Source organism: Pectinophora gossypiella, chromosome 12 (assembly GCF_024362695.1).
Source record: "Pectinophora gossypiella chromosome 12, ilPecGoss1.1, whole genome shotgun sequence".
Lineage (NCBI taxonomy): Eukaryota > Metazoa > Arthropoda > Insecta > Lepidoptera > Gelechiidae > Pectinophora > Pectinophora gossypiella.
Window position 1 is genome coordinate 6,533,672 of NC_065415.1, and position 20,598 is coordinate 6,554,269.

At 36.9% G+C, this 20,598-nt stretch overlaps 2 protein-coding genes across 4 annotated transcripts in view; both read left to right on the forward strand.

Annotated features, from left to right (window-relative positions):
• Positions 1–16,635, forward strand: part of LOC126371078 (alkaline phosphatase-like) — a 110,115-nt gene extending 93,480 nt beyond the window's left edge. For both annotated transcript variants that reach the window (XM_050016268.1, XM_050016269.1), the window contains 7 exons: positions 1,043–1,221; positions 5,600–5,807; positions 10,844–11,023; positions 13,163–13,357; positions 14,351–14,554; positions 15,098–15,228; positions 16,295–16,635. In XM_050016268.1, the coding sequence (XP_049872225.1) occupies positions 1,043–1,221; positions 5,600–5,807; positions 10,844–11,023; positions 13,163–13,357; positions 14,351–14,554; positions 15,098–15,228; positions 16,295–16,528 (1,331 nt within the window). In that variant the 3' untranslated portion in view covers positions 16,529–16,635. The remainder of the gene's footprint in view (positions 1–1,042; positions 1,222–5,599; positions 5,808–10,843; positions 11,024–13,162; positions 13,358–14,350; positions 14,555–15,097; positions 15,229–16,294) is intronic.
• LOC126371088 (uncharacterized) overlaps positions 1–20,598 on the forward strand; it is a 421,730-nt gene that overhangs the window by 309,017 nt on the left and 92,115 nt on the right. The window contains exon 1 of one of the 2 annotated variants that reach the window (XM_050016286.1): positions 7–10. The exons of the other annotated variant lie outside the window; for it this stretch is intronic. The gene's annotated coding sequence lies outside the window, so the exon portion shown is untranslated. Of the gene's footprint in view, positions 1–6; positions 11–20,598 lie in introns of those variants that run through there. 2 annotated transcript variants of the gene reach the window in all.

The following is a 20,598-nucleotide window of genomic DNA, read 5'->3' on the forward strand; positions in this document are numbered from 1 at the left end:
TCAAAACGAAAGTTTTCTTTGGAAATTGTATGTTATCAATACAAATACTGCCCTGTGACGTCATTGACAAAGCGGTCAAACGTCGTACTCGTCATACTAATTCGTAAATAGGTCGAAGAGTAAAATAAGATTGAGTTTTGATCACCTTAAAGTGCTTTCTATTTCTAGATTAGCATTTTATAATTTATCCTTGACCCAGTTAAATACCGTATTTCAATATGGAACTAAACTAAGCTTAAAGAAGTTATTAAGATCAAGTACTTACTTAGTTTCTGTCAAGAATGTGAAACATCTACTCGGAAGTCAAATAGTCTGTAAAGTTGAGAAAGCACAAAACTACAACGAGAATTCAAAGTTTTCGTTGCGACAGTATCAAGCTGAAGTTTTAAAAATTCTCGACTTAATAAATGCCTGACATTATTTAGTTTAGAATCAACACTCTCTGTATCCGAAAGATGAATAATAATAATGTACAGGAACTGTGTAGTTAATTGAGTAGAAATTCCTTTACGAGAATATTAAGAATATAGGTTCCCAAATAAATACATTTATAATTAAAGCACATAATAACGGGTTCTTACCGCGTTTAAATGGGGATATGAGACTCCCGATATTTCGACACTGTTGCAAGTGCCATGATCACGGGATGACTGATGAGATTGGAGTGAAGTAGGTAGATCCATAATTTTCTGCGGGCAGACATATCTGTCTACCCTCTTTCTTTGCCGCTTGTATATCGGGAGTCTCATATCCCCATTTAAACGCGATAAGAACCCGTTATTATGTGCTTTAATTATGATAATAACCGCGTATACTTAAAACAATGTATAAATACATTTATTTTCTATTCGCCTAAAATACAATTAAAAATAATGTATACCGTGTGCGCCTATAAATCCTTTTTATATGTTGCTCTTATCGAGCTCATCGAAGGACTCTAATTTATGTAGGGCCCAATGTACACTCACATACAAAATATAAACTGCAGCTTCCCACTTCGCATTGAGTGACAGTGAGTTTCACCCAAAACTTTTGTTTATAGGTAAATCCACCGGCATAGTGACTACGGCTCGCGTCACGCATGCTACTCCGGCAGCGTTGTACGCGCATGCGCCGTCGCGGTACTGGGAAGACGACAGCCGAGTACCACCGACTGTGCGCAAGGACTGCAAAGATATCGCCATGCAGTTGGTCGAGAATGAACCCGGGAAGAATATTAATGTAAGTGATAATTTCGTATGTAACATTAACCACGGGTCATTGACGTCTTGTTCAGGACCTCGATGTGGTCGACTATTTCCCTCATTCACCGCTTATCGCTATCGGCCCACTAGGGTCGATTAATTCTTTCAAATATAATCTCCTCAGGTGACGCCCTGAGCCGAGTTACGCGCTTAACTGGGCACCTCTCTGGCCCGTTGTTTTAAATTTTGTACCGGGTGAGAGCCTTCAGCTTTCTCCAATTGTTCAGCTAAGTAGTGAATGTCATATGCGGCAAATTTACAATGAGTCACGTCAATAAAATAAAATGTGTAAGTACGTACATAATATGTGAGTTTCCGTACGCGGGTCTCTATCTAGTACATCAACTAATCTGTCTTGTTTTTTAAGTTCGTTGAAAGGAAAATGAGAATAAGGTAATTAATGTGGGATATAATTTTAAAAGGGATATTTTAATTATCTTTCCTCCTTTTATTTTCAAAAACCAAAATGCCCCTTAAATTCCGATGACAATCCAATAATAAACAACCACCTTATCTTTTTAAAACTTCCTTCCGTCCCATTCATTACCCAACCACAATGCATACCATAATTCATACTATAAACAACTAAATCCCCATTGATTATCCTTCCAAAGTATTATCTCTTACTTTTAACTCGCTTTCCTACAATAATATTTGTAAGTCATAATGGCCCCGATTCTTGCAGACACCTCCAAATTTTATTTTAAGTTATATCCGTAATTTTCTTTTCGCCGAAAAGGAAAGGGATGGGAGATTGACAACTGTTAATTTTAAAATGATTTAATTTTCACGGGCGAATTATATAGGGATCTCGCTGTTATGCAACCCGTTCCACGTGTGCTGTCGACTTAACTCTGTCGGGTTATTGGCGAATATATAAATTTGGGAGCGTTTTTAAAATTCCTGTCTAAAATTGACGAGAGTTCCATAAATGTGATGCCTGTCGATTATCTGGCCTATTCTTTTTCGGCGGATAAGAAAATGACAGGTACTTACAACTTAAAATAAAATTAGATGGTGTGTACAGGAATCAGCACGATTCAGTTTTTTTTCTTTTACAAAAAAGTAACACTGCAGTTTTACAACAAAAAAAAAATATGTTTCGCCAAACTGCAAAACTGTTTGTTGGCGAGAATGTGAATATTTCTGTCTTTCCAATGTTGGTTCTTACAAAAATACATACCTTACATAGATATAAAATCTATTGTTGTTTCCTATTAAGAAAGGTGGTATTCGTCCTACGGAAAAAAGCATTAGATTAAGTACCTAAATGCTTTGCAAGCATAGTAATACTTACTTCGCGATCTAAAAATGAAAATTGTGTAGGAGTTGCTTTGAAAACCTGCAGAACAAAACACCCATAATCACTAATGGTGATGTGGCCACAAATAGGCAATCAGAAGAGAATTTGCACCTTTTGGTACAGAATCATAATAAATAAAATTATGTAAGAAACATTATGTAGGTACCTGACAGAGGGCAGCAGTAACTGTCAGTACTATTTACAGGCGGACGACTTTAAAATCTACTAGTCTGGGCGCCATCCTACTTGCGTCAGACAGAGTACTGCGGGGGCATGAGGGAAACCACATCCCTATTTTTCCCTAAAAAAATAGCATGGAGAATTCTACACCAACAAGAGCATGGCTCTTAAATTAGTATTAAGTAACAGTATAAAACAACAACATTCATTTTGTTACAAAATACGGAAATAGATACCATAAGATTTAATGAAAAACATCAAGAAAAATACCTTGGCTTAATTCTAGATAGTCAACTTACTTGGAAACCACACTTAAAAAAATTGAAGTCAAAATTGTCATCTTTAACTGGAGTCCTATACGGAGCTACACGTTGCCTACCGCGCCTAGTAAAATATACCATCTACAACTCACTCGTCAAACCGCACATTGACTACCTAATTGAACTATGGGGGTCGGCCGCGAAAACTAATCAGATAAACCTACAGAGGTCTCAAAATAAACTCATAAAAATACTTTTTAACTTTAAACGTTTAACTCCCACAAAGAAAATTTATAAAACGACACATATAATGAATGTCAAACAAACCTATACATACAATACCTGCCTACTAATAAGAAAAATAATAAATAAAGACCTACATTCGCAACTTACCTCCACAAAAAAAGTAACTGTACAAAAGCGTATTATGAGACGGGCTAGTTTTCTTTGCACTGGACGATCAAGGACAAATTATGGAAAAAAAAGTATAGTTTACGAAGGAGTGCAGCTTTATAACCATCTACCCACTGAGATTAAAAATACTAAAACTCTAAATATCTTTAAAAAGGCATTAAAAGCCCACATTCTTAAACATTATTAATGGTTTTAATCGTAGTGTGAATCTTGTGTTGCTGGTGGATGGAACAATTAAAGTGTCGACGCATATGGAACACAGATACCTACCTACTAATTAGTATAGTAAGTCTCGGAATGTTATTTAAGTACCTACCTACCTTAGTCCAATTCCAATGTTGTTTAAACTACTATATTATGAAATTGATTGTTTCTCAGTAAGCGAATCAAATGTATTCTTTTGAGAAATAAAGTATCTTAAACCTTATAAGTATAGTCTTGATTTGTTTACAACAAGAAGCTTGGTAAAATTTAGTTCAATCCCGAGATATTCAATTTATTTGGGCGTCTGAAAATTATTTGAGTTATGGAAAGAATAAAATACTTTGGTTGGGACGAGGTAAAATAAAGGAAATAAATTATGTTGGTACCCGAACACTAGGTCAGGGATGGCAAACCTTTATACATTTACGTGCTAATTCCAAAGAAATGTTTTATGTAGCCATGACGTGTCAACAAACAATCTTAACTTAATTAAAGCACATAATAACGGGTTCTTACCGCGTTTAAATGGGGATATGAGACTCCCGATATTTCGACACTGTTGCAAGTGCCATGATCACGGGATGACTGATGAGATTGGAGTGGAGTAGGTAGATCCATAATTTTCTACGGGCAGGCGGGCTTTTATAAACGCGGTAAGAACCCGTTATTATGTGCTTTAATTATTATGATAATAACCGCGTAAACTTAAAACAATCTTAACTTTCCATTTGTACTTGTAAACATAATTGTTTATTGGGTACCGTATTTTATAAAACGAAGACTAAAGATAATACCCGGTTTAAAATATAGTCCGCGTCACGAAAGAAATCCACGGAATATTTTGACAAGTCACAATAATTTGATGCAGAATCTACGATACTACCTAATCACTAACGATTTTTTTTTCGTGACGCGGACTATAATAGGAGTTTTTTAAACCTGGTATTGTGTTTGGTTTTTGTTTGGAAATAAAATAGCTAGTGACGATTTTTCGTGCAATTTAAAAACGAATGTATAACGTGTTACTGAAATGTCTTAAGAGACATTCAATACGTGGCAGGGTTTAGTAAAAAAAAATATTACTTACTTACTTTGTTTCTCGGTTAAGTTATTTAGTCACGTACGCACATTACAATAAATCAGACGACTCATGTTTTTTTTGCATAATAATTCTAGCTTGGGTTTTCTAGCTTGGGTAGAGTGTTGAGAAAGCGCGTTGATTCGCTTACTCAAGATCTTAAACACGTTTAAAAGTCACGGAAGCGGGTTTGATTGGTCGGACGTTGTTGGGCGGCATCTTGCATCTGACTTATTTGTCCGATGTGTTGTTAGAACCTGTTCGTATCTTGTCAGGAGCCTAGAGGTTGTATCGTCGATGCGTGTATTATTGGTTTGCCAACCCTGTCCTAGGTCTCCGGTGTAATTGAGTGTTGTTTCACTCGTTTAGGTATAAGGGTGCCCGTTTTCGTCGTTTTCATTTTATTACGTGACAGACTTGTTTTAAATGTAGCTACTTATAATATGAAAAAAAAAAAGAAAAGCGGTGCTTTTCGTGTTTCGTAAAATAAGAATATTTACCCGACTACGCGAAGCAAAAAGAAGGGTAATGTGTTTGACCGCTATATATATTATGTCATTGTGATGTAGAATGATGAAGAATTTCAAAGATATTACCTATTTTCCTACTGTTTATAATATGTTTTAGTTTTTAAGCTTATATTTTTTGCTAATAATCTTTGTTTGTTTGTTTCACCTAGTTCTTGAGACCAGTAGTAATTAATTATCTTCTACAAAAGCTTCATGAAGTATAATGAAAAGAAAAAAAAAGAAAAAAAGAAAGAGTAATCTGTGAAAGAGTAATGTGGCGCAAAACCTACCCACACGCATGATTTCCATTCATTCCATAATAAGAATCTAATTACAAAAAAAGCTTTATAATATATATAATTTCTTCGAACACAGTTTTATAAAATATCTTTTGTATATCTCTTAAGGTAATTATGGGAGGCGGTAGACGACACTTCCTATCGACTGTGACACCAGACCCTGAGCATCCGAACCGCCAGGGTCGAAGGTTGGATGGACGGAACCTGGCGGAAGACTGGGCCAGGGAGAAGAAGCGGCGGCGACTGCGGGCCCAGTACATCCACACTAGGCAGCAATTAGCCAAGCTTGATCCAAGAACTGTGGACTATTTATTAGGTAAGCTGTTTTTCGAATTAGATTTCAGACGAGAATAAGAAAGAAAGAATACTTTCTTAGATAAATAAATAAAAATATATATTATTAGGAGAAAACATTATAAACATAAATTATTAAAAAGTTTTAAATTGTTGAGTCTGAAGAGGATAAGACGTAAGATACATAATTGACAACATTTCAAATTTTTAAGCCGTGGTTTTTTTGTGCTATTTCGAAAGTATTTGTTTAAATAGAAGACACGTATTTTTTCTTTTCAAGATTTTTCCACTAGAAGTTACAAAAAATATTTTTTGAAAATTGGATTCTGCCATTGATAGAATGAAGGCAGTATAATGTAATGTACCTTTGCATGCGTATTTAAAACAAGTCGCAAACAAAGTGTCATGTTTTTTTTGTTTTGATTTTCCCCGAAGGGTAAGGCAAAGGGAACTATGCCCATACAGCCATGTCTTACGTATTTTTTTTCTTGATGATTAATGAAATGATGAAAGGTGATGATGATGAAACCTAAGCCTCCACCCTCGGAGCAGACTCCTACTCCGAACCCCAAACGAATTAACTCAAAAGTCCGCATAAACTTTCGGGTTATGAAGCGGCTTCTTGGCACGAAGCGAAAATAGGTAGATACACTTTGTTTATTAAACACTCCGATATAAAGAGTATTTCTATTTCTATAATAACACTCGCGAATGTTTTCCGACTAACTTAATGCGATCATTAACCACAAAACACCACTTCGTATTAATTATTTAGATCATTCAATGAAGAAAGCAACTGTCCCGTTCCCGTTTCCCGCCAAAAAGCCACAAAGTGTCATGTTATGTATGACATTTACTTCTTTTATAATTTTTATGTAAAGGTCTGAACTTATTATGCCTTCCTCTTCTGACCTCGTGGATTTTTCAATATATTTCTATTATTACTGAATTAAAAAATCTGAAAAAATGTGTTTTGTGTAAATCATAGAAATATCTCGAAATGGTTTTCGATTTAAGGCACCTTAGTAAAAATGAAATGTTGTCAATTGTCATCGTACAATACCGACGATCTGGTGAAGGTCACGGGAAGCCGCTGAATGCGGGCAGCGCAGGACCGATCGTCGTGGAGATCCTTGGGGGAGGCCTATGCTCAGCAGTGGGCGTCGTACGGCTGATGATGATGACTTAATAGTCATATATAGAGCAACACGGACCTTCGCTATTCATACCGCAATCAAATTTAGGATGTGATTGACGGATGTGTAGTGTCTCAGGATCGTAGTAAGAACTTTAATTGTTCCAGTGTGATTTTTCCACTTGACTTCTAAAATACAGAGAAGCTCAAACAGTTTTCCATAAAAAAAAATCATACGCCAACCGTGACTTCTCAGCTAAAGGCCCGTTTTAACCACGCGTAAAAAACTTCAAAAGTCATAAAGGAAGCATTAGGATTGTTCTTCGTTCAATAAAGTTTTATATATACACTTTTGTTACATTCCCGTGGTTGAAGGGTAAGCAACGAACACAAAACACTGTTATTAAGCGATTCCAAAGCCATATTTCTTTCATTATATTCATGTTATACACCCTGTAAACGGTATCCGCAAAATGTTTTAAGAAAGCGACCTTTTGTAGGGTTTTCCTTAAGGGTTAACGCTTACGCAGCGATTTAAGGAGAAAATATAAATAGAAGCTGTTACAGCTTGTAATTTATCGCAGTAAAAGCGGAAAATTTAAATGGTTTTTAGCAATATAACGCAAACAACTTTAGCTTTTAAGATGTTAAGCCGCGTGTTTTCAGAGTTCGCTACAAATCGTCTACTAATTGAGAGTACCCATTTTATTTTTTAATTGTTAACTTTAATTACAATCTCTAGAGGATTTGGGTTTTGGATATTTTTAGTTATTGTCAAAAATGTTAAGGTAAAACTGAATGGAAATATTTACGTAATTATCGAAAAAATAAAAATGGGCGTTTGAAATCATATTAGCTTATGACAGCTTCCTGCGTAAATTATTCTTTGTTCCATAGTAAAGAAAAGCAAGGTGAAATGTACGTATGAATATTACACAGTGATATAACACAATGGATTGGAGAGTATACTACTATTAGTTTGTTATAGGACATTACAGGCTGATCACCTGATTGTCCTAAAGAATGATGATCCATGCTTCGGCACTGGGATTGGGGTTGGTAATCTACCTCACAACCCACACGATAGAAGGAGAGTATACTTTATGAATTTATAGTGTTTATAGTGAAAGTACCTCACACCTTTGTACACCTCTGCCTGCCGTTTTGGGGCTACAGGCGTGATGTTTTGGTATGTTTGTTCGTCGCTGATGTGAACGGGGGGGGGGGGGGGGGGGTTTAAAATGGCCACATCGAAGCAATTCATCTAAGAAAGCAATATATAACTAACTATATATATTTGACATTTGTTTGCATTGCGCACTTACTTTTAATATGCGCAAATGTCAAATTGCAATATTGCTTTCTTAGATGAATTGATTCGATGTGCCCATTTTAATCCCCCAGATGTATCGGAAATTTATGGCACCAAAATTTGCACCTGTTACAATTGTCAATAAAACACAAATTAAATAACATTAGCAAAAAATTCAGACAACTCAGTTAGCAAAGTCAGCTGTTTGTTTACTTAGCGAGTGGTGACAGATTTTCAGCTCACGTAGATAGACTAACTTGTTGAAGAAGACAATATGAATAATTTCAATTATTTAAGGGAAGAGCCGTGTTAGCCCAGTTGGTAGAACGCTTGCCTCTCACTTTGAGGTCGCAGGTTCTGACTTAACCAATGATTGTCGAATTTGTTGTCGAATTCATGTTTGGATCATAAATGAAGTGCTCAGCGGTGAAGGAAAATATTGTAAGGAAACCCGCATTCCCGAGAGCATTTTCGGAGGTATGTTTCCTAACATGTGTTGGACTGGGATTCCCTTCGCGGGTTGGAAGGTCAGACAGGGAGTCGCTTCTGTAAAAATACCGGACCTGTCAAATCTTCAGGTTAGATAAGCGAACCCTGTGAAAAACAGGATAATGCTGAGGAGATGAAGTAATCATTTAAGACGGATTCTAAGTTTTAATTTACGTACTTAAATTATGTAATTAATGGAAGTTCAGTCATTGGACTTACACTTATTTCTAAATTATTAACAGGCTTAATTATCACCAAGTTTGGAGTTTTGTAATTCCTGCTAAATCTCTTTTAATCTGCTTAGATGGAGTTTGAATTGTAAATAAGAATACAAAATTAGGTGTTAAGTCTAGAGGCATACTAGCATAAGCCGACGTAATCGCAGAGGTAGACATAATCCTTTGTTGGGCAGATTTGATTAAATGTACAGCAAATAAATAAACGCTTGATAAAATATAGCGTTATCATATGGTTTATACATAAGTAGGGTAGGAATAGGTAATCCTGTAAGGTATTTTTAAAATTCATCATACATAACTAGTGTCCGAACGAAACTAGGTTTAAAAGCCGAAACCGAATTTCGGCCACGGCCTTAGTATCAGCCGAAAATAAAACCAAAACCGAAATTTCCATATAAAGTCATGTTTTCGGGGAAAAAATAAATTAATCAAAGATTATGCTAACGCTATTTTTTAATATTTGTACGTCTGCATCACAGATCATATAATACTAACGCAGTCTGCATGCAGGCCGAACACATTACAACACTGTTATGTAAACAATTTTACCACCTTTTTGTATTTCATCTCTTCGTTAAATTTGATTTGCTATTATAAAAAAAAAAACGAACTTAATGTTTATGGAGTAGTAATTTATTACTTTTATTTTTTAGAAGTCGGTTCCTGAAGTAGGCTGAATGATGTTTATATGTGCCTTTGATTATTTTGTATTTCGTAGGTATTAAATTAAAATTTTAATATTGACGGTTTATTAAGGTAACTTCCCCAAACTGTAGGCGCTCCCTAAGAGTACACAGGCCCAATAAGATACATAATAAATAAGATTTTGTTATTACAAAATCTATATTTTAAGTTTGATTAGTTTACGTTACTAACAAACAGGATGGGTTTAGTGATCGTTATTGTTATTGGAGTTATATCATTGAGTTTCTTAACGGCACACTCGGACATTTTACCCTAGCAGTAACCACAAATTGTATTAAAATTCAAGAATTTGGGTAAACAGGCTACATTTACTTCACGGCCAAATCAATACACGATATTCGCTAAAATGAAACACCATCCCACTGATTTGAGAGCTAAATACAGGGAAATAAGGATTATTAAGATAGGTACTGCAATATTTTGTACAGCAGGGGTATACGTAGTTTAAACATCCACTCCTTGCCAGCTATGTTTAAGTCCAAAGCCTATTGACTTTAACCAAGCTGACCCTTTTTAAACACCATGTGATGTCAGTTATCTGATCCAAGCATGGAATCAAACTCTGAATTATATGTATATAGGATGGCCCAGAATTCAGGTTGTCAAAATGAAAAATTAGATAGAGGGGCTCATTGGCTACCAGAAACACCCCTATGTATATTCAGCGATTATTTACGGTTTGGAAGATATGAACCATTTCGTACCTTTCGTTATCTGTATAATTATGTCTGAATTTGCAATTAGTAGCAATTATTTTTGGTCAAGACATTCAGAACATATTTCGGTTGACCTTGGTCTACGACTAAAAAATTCTAAAGGCCGTAGAATAATGAATAATACGTACAGAACTGCAACTCTTCGCTCCCCACCAGAGCGTCTGAGCTAGGTTTACCTCACCCCCTCGAACATAGTTTAGATTTGAATCGTGTAGCGTCACACGTCACACACACAGATGCGCATCTACGGTAACGTCAATGTGTGGTGTCTGCGTAAAACGAGATTGTTTGTATGAAGTGTCCGAAGTGTGTAAAGGCTTTTTGGTGCTCATATCACGTAGTGCCTATAGTGACCGCTACTCTCACTCAACTCTGGACCGGCGCTGATTAAATGTACTGCACTTTCATCTTATTTTAGCATACCTTCAGCAAAAATAGTTTAAATCGCCATATATTTCTCAGGACTGTTCGAGTATTCGCACATGGACTTCAACGCGGAAAGAGGAGCAGTGACCGATGCAGATGAAGAGTCAACAGCCGGCGTCACAGTCAAAGCCGACGACCCGTCTCTTGCAGACATGACGCGCGCTGCGCTATCCATCTTGCTGAAAAACGACAAGGGTTTCTTCCTACTTATCGAAGGTAAGGAAACGTTAGAGATTTGTTGATTTGTAAAGATCGATCGCTGTAATACAACCGACACATCATGTATTTTCACATTATTATATTAACACAAATACTCGTTAAACAATCTAGTGACGTTGAAGCATTGATGTATGTTAGGATTTTGAATATTTCAACATAAATGCGATCGCAAATGTCGCTGATTAGTGGCTCTGAAGAACTTTATATTATTCACAAATGGGGTATCAAAGGGTTCTTTTTAAAGTTTATTCGAATATAACTGACCTTACCTTTTAAGTATTCCCAACTATTACTTGCAAAATCCCAGTATCGGAAAATTCTGAATCATAAATTGATGGATATCGGATAATTGGGGTAGAGTGGTCAGAAAATTGGAGTTATTGAAGCTGACGGGCCTTTTAGTGGGTACTTATTAATAAATATTAAAAAACCTAACATCAGAATTTAAAAAGCTTTAGCCTAAAATACTTGAATCCTAAATAAGTACCAATATAAAAGGGTTAATATTATATATGAGAATTTAGATATTTTAGGTCAATATTAAAATTGAAATTATGTATGTACGTAAAAATGTATCTCTCCTTCCGAGAAACTGTGAAAGGGATACTTACAATACAAGAAATAAAAATAAAATTGCTAATTCTAGATTCAGTAAATTAAACTCATCTTTTTTTTGCGGTTATGTATTCGTTTTTACAATAAAATACCAGATAATATTTTAAATTTTTCAGAAAATAAATTTAAAGCTCATGTGAAGCTTACTTTATGTTCGGCTCTTGGTTGTGTGGACTGTATGTAGATGGTGAGAGGTCGAGGGTTCTAAATCCAACTGCAGCAAAACACCAAATTGTTACTTTTCACTGTTTAATTCAATATTGTTAATAAAAATACACTTTTACACTTTCGCGGGAGGCGTCGGCCATTCGAGTCTTAACATCGCCATACCAAAAAATATTAACTTTATACTTGTGTTGCCAGCAACACTTTATGTACAAAAGCTTATTATAAGACTAATGACTACCTAAGCGATAAAAATGTCTGGTATTCAATGTGTTCCTCTAGTTATTAAATAACTTGTAATGTATATCCTCATTGGTATTTAAAAGATGTTTTGCTGTTGCAGTTTCTTGTCATTTCTTCTCCTCAGCCATAAGACCTTGCGAAATGACGTAAATTCAAAAATTTTATATTGACCTTCAACAAGTTTATCCATGATAATTACATTGAATAAATGATTCTGATTTCAATGCATTTTATCTTATATCGTGTGGGTAGTGAGCTGGATGACCAACCTTAGCGGTCAGGGTTATTACTGAGCCGTCAAAAACGTGACTTATTGTAGATTTGCCGCAGATGGAATTAACTATTTGGCCGGAAAACCGGGAATAGAACCTCCGTTATTCATGATCCGGGGCACTGGTTTCGATTGCAAATAAGTAAATAATTTTATATAACGGCATTGTTTTTCGACTTACCTACCAAGAGTCATCCCTCATGTCGCATCCGTACGTTACATATATTCAAATTTATTAGACATCTTCGTATATATTATTCACTATATTTATATTTCGTGATTACTTTCCCTTGGGATTGTCGGTCATTATTTATTTTGCTTTCTCGCACAAACATTTTCGGGAAATTGCTGTGTTGCTTTTCCAAGTACACCTATTTCCTGTCTCATGCTCATATTGTATTCATGAGCTCAATGTTTTGATTGCGCATTATAATAGGGCTATATGGAAGGCCAAGTGAGGGAAGATGTCATTTTACGAGAAAAAATTGATGGTTCACTCTCCTCTCCACATCATTTTCGCAATTGAAAACGTGTTTTCCAGAGGAATAAACTGTCAATTCGCTTCCAAATACCATTTCATGATTTAACGTATCTGTGATAAGAAATAACTATATTATTTTTGGTTAGTTCATAACTGAAAAACACTCCTCTAAAAACTACTAAATAAAGATACAGGATATGCTACCATAATTCGTAAAATCTCAGTGTGCTACATGGAGAGATTAAGAAGAAGATTTTTGCCCACTTTGGTCAATAATGAGACAATGTAGAATAATATGGTAAAGCAAGGTAAGAGTACGACCACAAAGCTAGCAAAATATTAAGAGAAGATTCTGTTTTAGGTGGTAGAATAGACCACGCGCATCATTACAACAACCCATATAGAGCTCTTGACGAGACCTTAGAGTTGGAGACAGCATTGCTAGCAGCCTTGGAGAGGGTGAATCCGGCTGAAACCTTGATCGTAGTCACAGCTGATCACGGTCATGTCATGACTTTTGGTGGACAAGCTACTCCGAGAGGACATCCAGTTTTGGGTAAGCTTTAGACAACTCTTCTGACTTTTCTTTAACTCAAAAACTACGACCTTGTCGGTGTACATAACATAACATAAACTGCCTATATACGTCCCACTGCTGGGCACATGCCTCCCCTCAATCAACCGGAGGGGGTATGGAGCATACTCCACCACGCTGCTCCAATGCGGGTTGGTGGAGGTGTTTTTACGGCTAATAGCCGGGACCAACGGCTTAACGTGCCCTCCGAAGCACGGAATCATCTTACTTTTCGGACAATCAGGTGATTCAAGCCTGAAAAGTCCTTACCAAACAAAGGACAGTCTCACAAAGTGATTTCGACAATGTCCCCATCGGGAATCGAACCCGGACCTCCAGATCGTGAGCCTAATGCTCTAACCACTAGACCACGGAGGCTGTCTTGTCGGTGTATCATTTTCCAATTGTATCTATCCGTTGGATATATAATATTCTTTTGTTGTTTAGGCACGATGTATGCCTATTCTTTAATTAGTTAATAACATTTTATTGGTCTTACTCTGCTTCTCTTTACTGTTCCATCCATTCTGATTTAAAATAATCGTCGTGTCTTCTGACAATTTAATCAGTATTTCTACGAAGGCCAAGACTTGGGGTCTATATCACCACTAGTTAAGAAACTGTTGGATAACCTGTCTGCCAGATAAGTGTCTGATCAGACACAAAATTTGACCCAATCAAGCATTTTTAAAAAAAATCTTTTTAGGGCAACAACTGTGTTAAGTACCTACTCGTACTCGTAATAAGAAAACTCCTAATAAGAAAAAATATACAGGTTGGACCCCATTTTACCTTATTTGTTTACGAAAAAACCCGATAATTTTAAATCAAGCAACACTCAACCCGTTAGCAGAGCAAAGATGTTTTCATCACTCGCGGTAATAGAGTTTATGTTTTTCGATATTTAGAGATTTACTTTGCTGTCGAACTTTGGGAGAATTTCTTCTGAGATTAATTTGTTTGATATCTCCTTAGGCGCCGACACGGTCGTGTCTGATATCGACGGGCTTCGGTACACGACTCTTCTGTACGGGACCGGGCCGGGGCACGCTGAGCCGCGAGCGATTCCGCTTAACGCTACCGCCTCCGCTCCCGTCGTGGTTGACGCGGTGCACGCGGCGGCAGTTCCCAGGCAGTGGGCCACACACGGTGCGGAAGATGTCCCGATCTATGCTTTAGGTGAGATCGCTTCTTCTTCTACTTACCTACTATTGTTTTACAGACTTTGAAATCTATGCAGAAACATAGGATAACACTGAGGGGCATCCTTATTAGAGTTAGTCCTTCCATATCTCGGGCCTAAGGAGGCCCGGAATTTCAGAAGGCGTGCGTGGGGCGAAACCAACACGTAGAGGCCCATTAAGACAATTTAATCTAAATGTTGTGTGTGACACCAACGGACGATTATCCCTGTATGCACTATGGGAGTGCATCGAAAGACAATCCCCGTTAGTTACTTTTGTCAACTTTACGAGCCAAGACAACATTTTTTTACGATTTTATAATTGTTAGTGTTTGTTGAATTTTAAAATTTGTCCAGGCTTTATCGTGTACAATCAATAACTTTTCATAATCTTATGTTGCTATGGACACATCGTCGTTCAAAAGGATACTCCGGCACGCCATTTTACTTCTACTTCACTTATTATAAACTGAGGAAACATCAAAGAATGAAGATGTCACGTGCCTTTTTGTGTCTATGACTTTTATATTGTGTCCCAGGTCCAATGGCAACGATTTTATTTACTGGAGTGCTGGAGCAGAGCTACATTCCACACGCGATCGCTTATGCTGCTTGCCTGGCCCACCAATCCAGACGCTGTCAAGAGAAAACCAACTTTACACAGCCCCCGGTGAGTTTATTATGACTTTAATAAACTTTTTATTGATGCTTCACTGGAGTTTCATGATATTGCTTTCGGCGGTGAAACTAAAACTTTATTTACGATCCAGAGAAAAAGGAACGTCACGAAGAATTTTAATTTTTTTAGGTATTATTTAGTAAAGCAAAAACGAGCCTGAGGAACGTCTTTATACGCCATATTTGGCTAAAGATGATGCGTTGTTTTAAATTTACGCGGTTATTATCATAATTAAAACACATAATAACGGGTTCTTACCGCGTTCATATCCCCATTTTAAACGCGGTAAGAACCCGTTCTTATGTGTTTTAATTATAAAGATGATGCTTTTTTAACATGTGCTCATTAAACTTGGCACCCATTTACATCTCACTTCTTTTGTCGTTGAAGTCAACAACCAAGGCATAGGTATATCATAATATTAAACTTGGCTCTCATTTCACATTTATGTTTTTAATGGGATTTATACTACAGCATCCTCTTTTAACTTGCACTCTTGCGTTATATTATATTAGAGTACATAACATAGCATCACGGCTGGAGGTGTATTGTATAGCCATCATCATCAGCCTATTAACGTCCCCACTGCTGGGGCACGAGCCTTCCCTATGGATGGATAGGGATATCGGGCCTTAAACCACCACGCGGGCCCAGTGCGGATTGGTGGTTATTAACGACTGCTAATGCAGCCGGGACTAACGGCTTAACGTGCCTTCCGAAGCACGGAGGAGCTCGAGATGAAAACTTTTTTTTTGTGGTCACCCATCCTATGACCGGCCTTTGCGAAAGTTGCTTAACTTCAACAATCGCAGACCGAGCGCGTTTACCGCTGCGCCACTGAGCTCCTCACCGAGGTGTATAGTAAACACACCCAATCCTCACCAACTAAGTTTAAGTCCCATGTAATAGTGGGTGAGTCCATTGCCGTTAATAGGGCACAAATCCTGGAAAACACGTAATATCAATTATCTGTGATCCAAACACATCATGAATTCAAACTCATATATTCGAATTTAGTACATATTGGAGAGCTATGAAGAATTATTTTTTTTCACAGGTAAAGATACCAAAATGCGTCCCACCTGAAGTTAGTAGCGTTTCAGCGGCAGAAGAAACGAGAAGCGAAGGCACTAGCGGTCGACGCATCGTCGTCGCGTCGAGCGTCATGTCCGATGAGCGAGCTACACGCTCCTCAGCTTCGCCGCACGCGCACCTCAACAAAAGCTACCTAATATCCAACCTACTTAATTTAGTAGCACATTTAAGTATCGTGTGGTTCGTCATTAAGTAAATAATACACACTAGATGTCAAAGACATTTTGTACAGGGAAGATTGTAGATAAAGGCACTAATTATATTGTAAATAAATTGTGAATGTAAATAAAATTATGAATTTTATCTTGAGTTTCATTTCTGTCTTTCCTTAATTTCTAAATGAAGTTATAATGTATTGGTAAATAATTCTCAAATCATTTTACTTGCAACTTCCAAATAGGTATAAATTCTTGAAAGGGTTTTGCTTGCATTTTGGCAACTTTTTGTTACTGCCAAAATATCCGTTGCGGAAATGTTTACAAGCTGTAACTTACGAGAGGGTCGTATTTAAAGCCACATTTACGTTGTAGAGAGAGCAATTATTTGAGACCTCTATTTGTCTGGTTGCTAGTGAGTAGATAGGGTAAACCTAACATTGAAAGGGAGCTGCTACTGAAAAGAAATTACAATGAAAAATATTTAATTGTCGTTTGTGAGTGCGACGTCACCACACAACTCCACCAACCCGCAGTGAAGCAGCGTGGTGGAGTATGCTTCATACCCCATCTGGTTGATTGAGGGGAGACCTGTGTCTAGCAGTGGGACGTATATAGGCCGTTTATGTTATGTTTATGTATATGCGACATGAGGTATATGTATTTTGTAACAGTGATCGTTGATTGTGAATACAAATTTGCCAAAGCATACAAATTATTATTCACATAAAATGTCATAGTAGCACTGTAATAAATTAGAGAAAGCTTTATTACAAAGTATTAATTATTGAGTGACGTTTACCTCCGAACGAAGCATTCATGCATCGACGGCTTGAACGAAATTTATAAGTTCTCAAGAATAATAGATGTTAAATAAAATGAGTAAGTATTGCATTTACAATGAACTATGTACACATGGTTTCAAAATCAAAAGGTGCTTTTTATAGTACACAAATGATAGATTAATGATTTATAACCATTCCAGGAAAAAGTATTCATTTTATTCGTGTAAAGTTAAATAATATTCTTGGAAACAAGACTAAAGATAAAAGAGGATTTATACTTGACTGATTATTTTTCGTAGAAAAGTCAATGACATGGTCTCGATCCATATCAATTTTATTTTATTAAGTACTTGTTTAAGTTTATTATATAGACGGCAATCATGGTATCCTAGTTAGTTGGCAGAACACTTGCCTCTTACTTTTAGGTCGCAGGTTCGAATCCAGCACAGGCCTAAACCAATGATTGCCGAATTTGTTTTCGGGAAAATTAAGCAAAATTAAAAATTTTGAAAAAAACCCACGACGGTAAAAATCTCATCGAAAAAGAATAAAATAACTCAAAACCCCCGACTTAACCCAATTATTATATGTAACGAAATATTATAATAGACTTAAAAATACTTTCTAAAAAAGAGTTTATATCTCGAGAAGTCGGAACCTAAACAATGAATAATATGGATGTTTACAGTTTTTTCCTAACGTGTCTGTTTCTCGAAGATATTATACTTAAATGTAGCGATAATAATTTTACCATAATACATAACCGAGGAATATCCGTCGGGGGCTGCCATTAATCCAGCTAAAGTTTTTCTAGTGACGTGAATACAATTACTTTGCACACACAAACATCTCTCGCCTTAAACGCATATACCTGCTCCGTTCAGGTCGTGGGTAAAAAATAGGGCAGTATGGTTTCCCTCTTGCCTTCTACCCCGCAGTATTCTGTTTGACACGGGTAGGATGGCGCCAAGAGCAAGTAGTCTATTTCAAACCCGTACTAGGACTCCTGTCCTCCGAACTCAGCCACCATCTCACTCGGCCTACTGAAGTAAGAGGCGCCCACCCCCGCGGCGAGGACGCGTACTGGAATTGTCCCAGTGGAGGGCAGAGAAGGCGAAATGTTCCCCCTGGGACCGGGTTAATGGGATGGTGGTTTCAAGGAATAAATAATGATGACTCGCACGTGAAATTTAAAATAAAGTATCTCAGAAAATCAGTGTTTTGACTGGTGATATATTTATAGAATGATAATCACATATTTCTCTACTAACTAGTAGTAGCATTTTAAGTGAAACATGGAAATAAATTACACCATTAGAAGAGTTACCTAAATAAACTTTGTGCATTTTAATCCTGAATTTATGTAATTACCAGTTAATCCAGTTTTGAATTTCTTATACGAAGTATTAAAGATGAAATTAGAAAATAAAGTTTGTCATGAAATAACTCAAAGAGTTTAAAAGATTAGATTGCATTAAATGGATGAAGACGTAGCAATAACATTCTAAGTAAAGGTTTAAAATAAAGACTGAACTTAGACCATTCATGATAAGAATGCAAGTTTGAAGTCAACGGCCTGAAACTAAAAGTTCATCTTAACAATTGAATTGACTTCACTAAGTAAGTTTTAAGCTACCAGCGCTATAATCCCATCTGATAAATGTCATTAGTTTTAAATTGCTTTTACTTAATTCCTTAAAAGTTATAATAGAAATTTAAAGATACGAAATACAATTACTGAAGTAACTATCATCTAAATATATAAAAGGAGAAACTGACTGACTGACATATCAACACACAGCCTAAACGGCTAAACGTAGGCACTTGAAATTTGGAAGGGACGTAGCTTAGGTACCGTAGAGGCGCATTAAGAAAGGAATTCCCGGAATTCCCACGGGAACGGGAATTAGCGGGAAAATCCTTTTGTATGAAAAATCTAAACCGCTTAAGTTAGACGCTTGAAATTTGGCATGCAGGAACCTTAGTTAATTTAAAGCTTAGTTGCATCAGAATATTGCAAAATACCCACGGAAACGGGAGTTAGTGGGAAAAAAACATTTGTATGAAAAAATCGAAACCGCGTAAGATAGCTGCTTGTAATTTGATATGCACTCCCACACACACAAAGATCTCTCTTTTATAACACGCCAAGCGGACCAAGTCACGGACAAAAGCTAGTCATTAATAAAATCCTACTTTCGTAGATAAGTTCTGTCTTCTATATATTTTGCTTAAAAAGCGCGAAGTAAGTTAGTAAGCGAGAAATCATAGTCTTACTACAAAGAATGACGTTTCGCCTCTTCCTTTTTGATGCGAATAGCAAATAATTGGAACTGCCGTCGTCTGTTTTTCCAACTCGTTATAATCTGGGAGTCTTCAAGGCTAGAGTGAATTGACCTCGACCGTCGTCACTTACCATCAGGTGAGATTGTAGTCAAACGCGATCCTATATTACAAAAAAAAAGAAAAATGTCTTAAAATAATGAATTGATGGATTTAATCAACGCAAACGCGTTGAGGAGCTCGGTAGCGTAGCGGTAAACGCGCTCGGTCTGCGATTGTTGAAGTTAAGCAACTTTCGCAAAGGCCGGTCATAGGATGGGTAACCACAAAAAAAAGTTTTCATCTCGAGCTCCTCCGTGCTTCGGAAGGCACGTTAAGCCGTTGGTCCCGGCTGCATTAGCAGTCGTTAATAACCATAAATCCGCACTGGGCCCGCGCGATGGTTTAAGGCCCGATCTCCCTATCCATCCATAGGGAAGGCCCCAGCAGTGTGGACGTTAATGGGCTGATGACTACAATGCTGATGATGATGAACGCATAATGGTTTAGTGTTATTTTTTTTTATCAAAAATCAAAGTCATGTTACAATAAAACAATAATTCTTTATTGCACAAATAACATACCCATAGCCACAATTGACGGCCATATTGCTAAATAAATGTAAGTAGGTGATGTAAATAAATAAAATGTTTACCACGCCGTAACACATCCACACAATTCAAACAATAATGCATTTACTTTCCTAATTTACTTGAATGGGAAATAATCGCAAAGATATTTGATCACAAAACTTCCGAACAGTAAGACAACTGGAATGAAGTGGAATTCTACTGATACGATCTTAACCCTTTGTCGGATAGGTGATAAATAGATGGTACGTGTTATGTATAGGTGTGGCTGAGACCACACGGCGCGGCGATAATACAAGTAATTTTTCCCGCAGAATAGGCCTAGCTTAACCTAGCATGTCTGCAGTAATATATCTTTATTTGACGCTTATTGCTTTTTTGCACCACGTCTGTTGTTATTTCGAATGCTAGGAT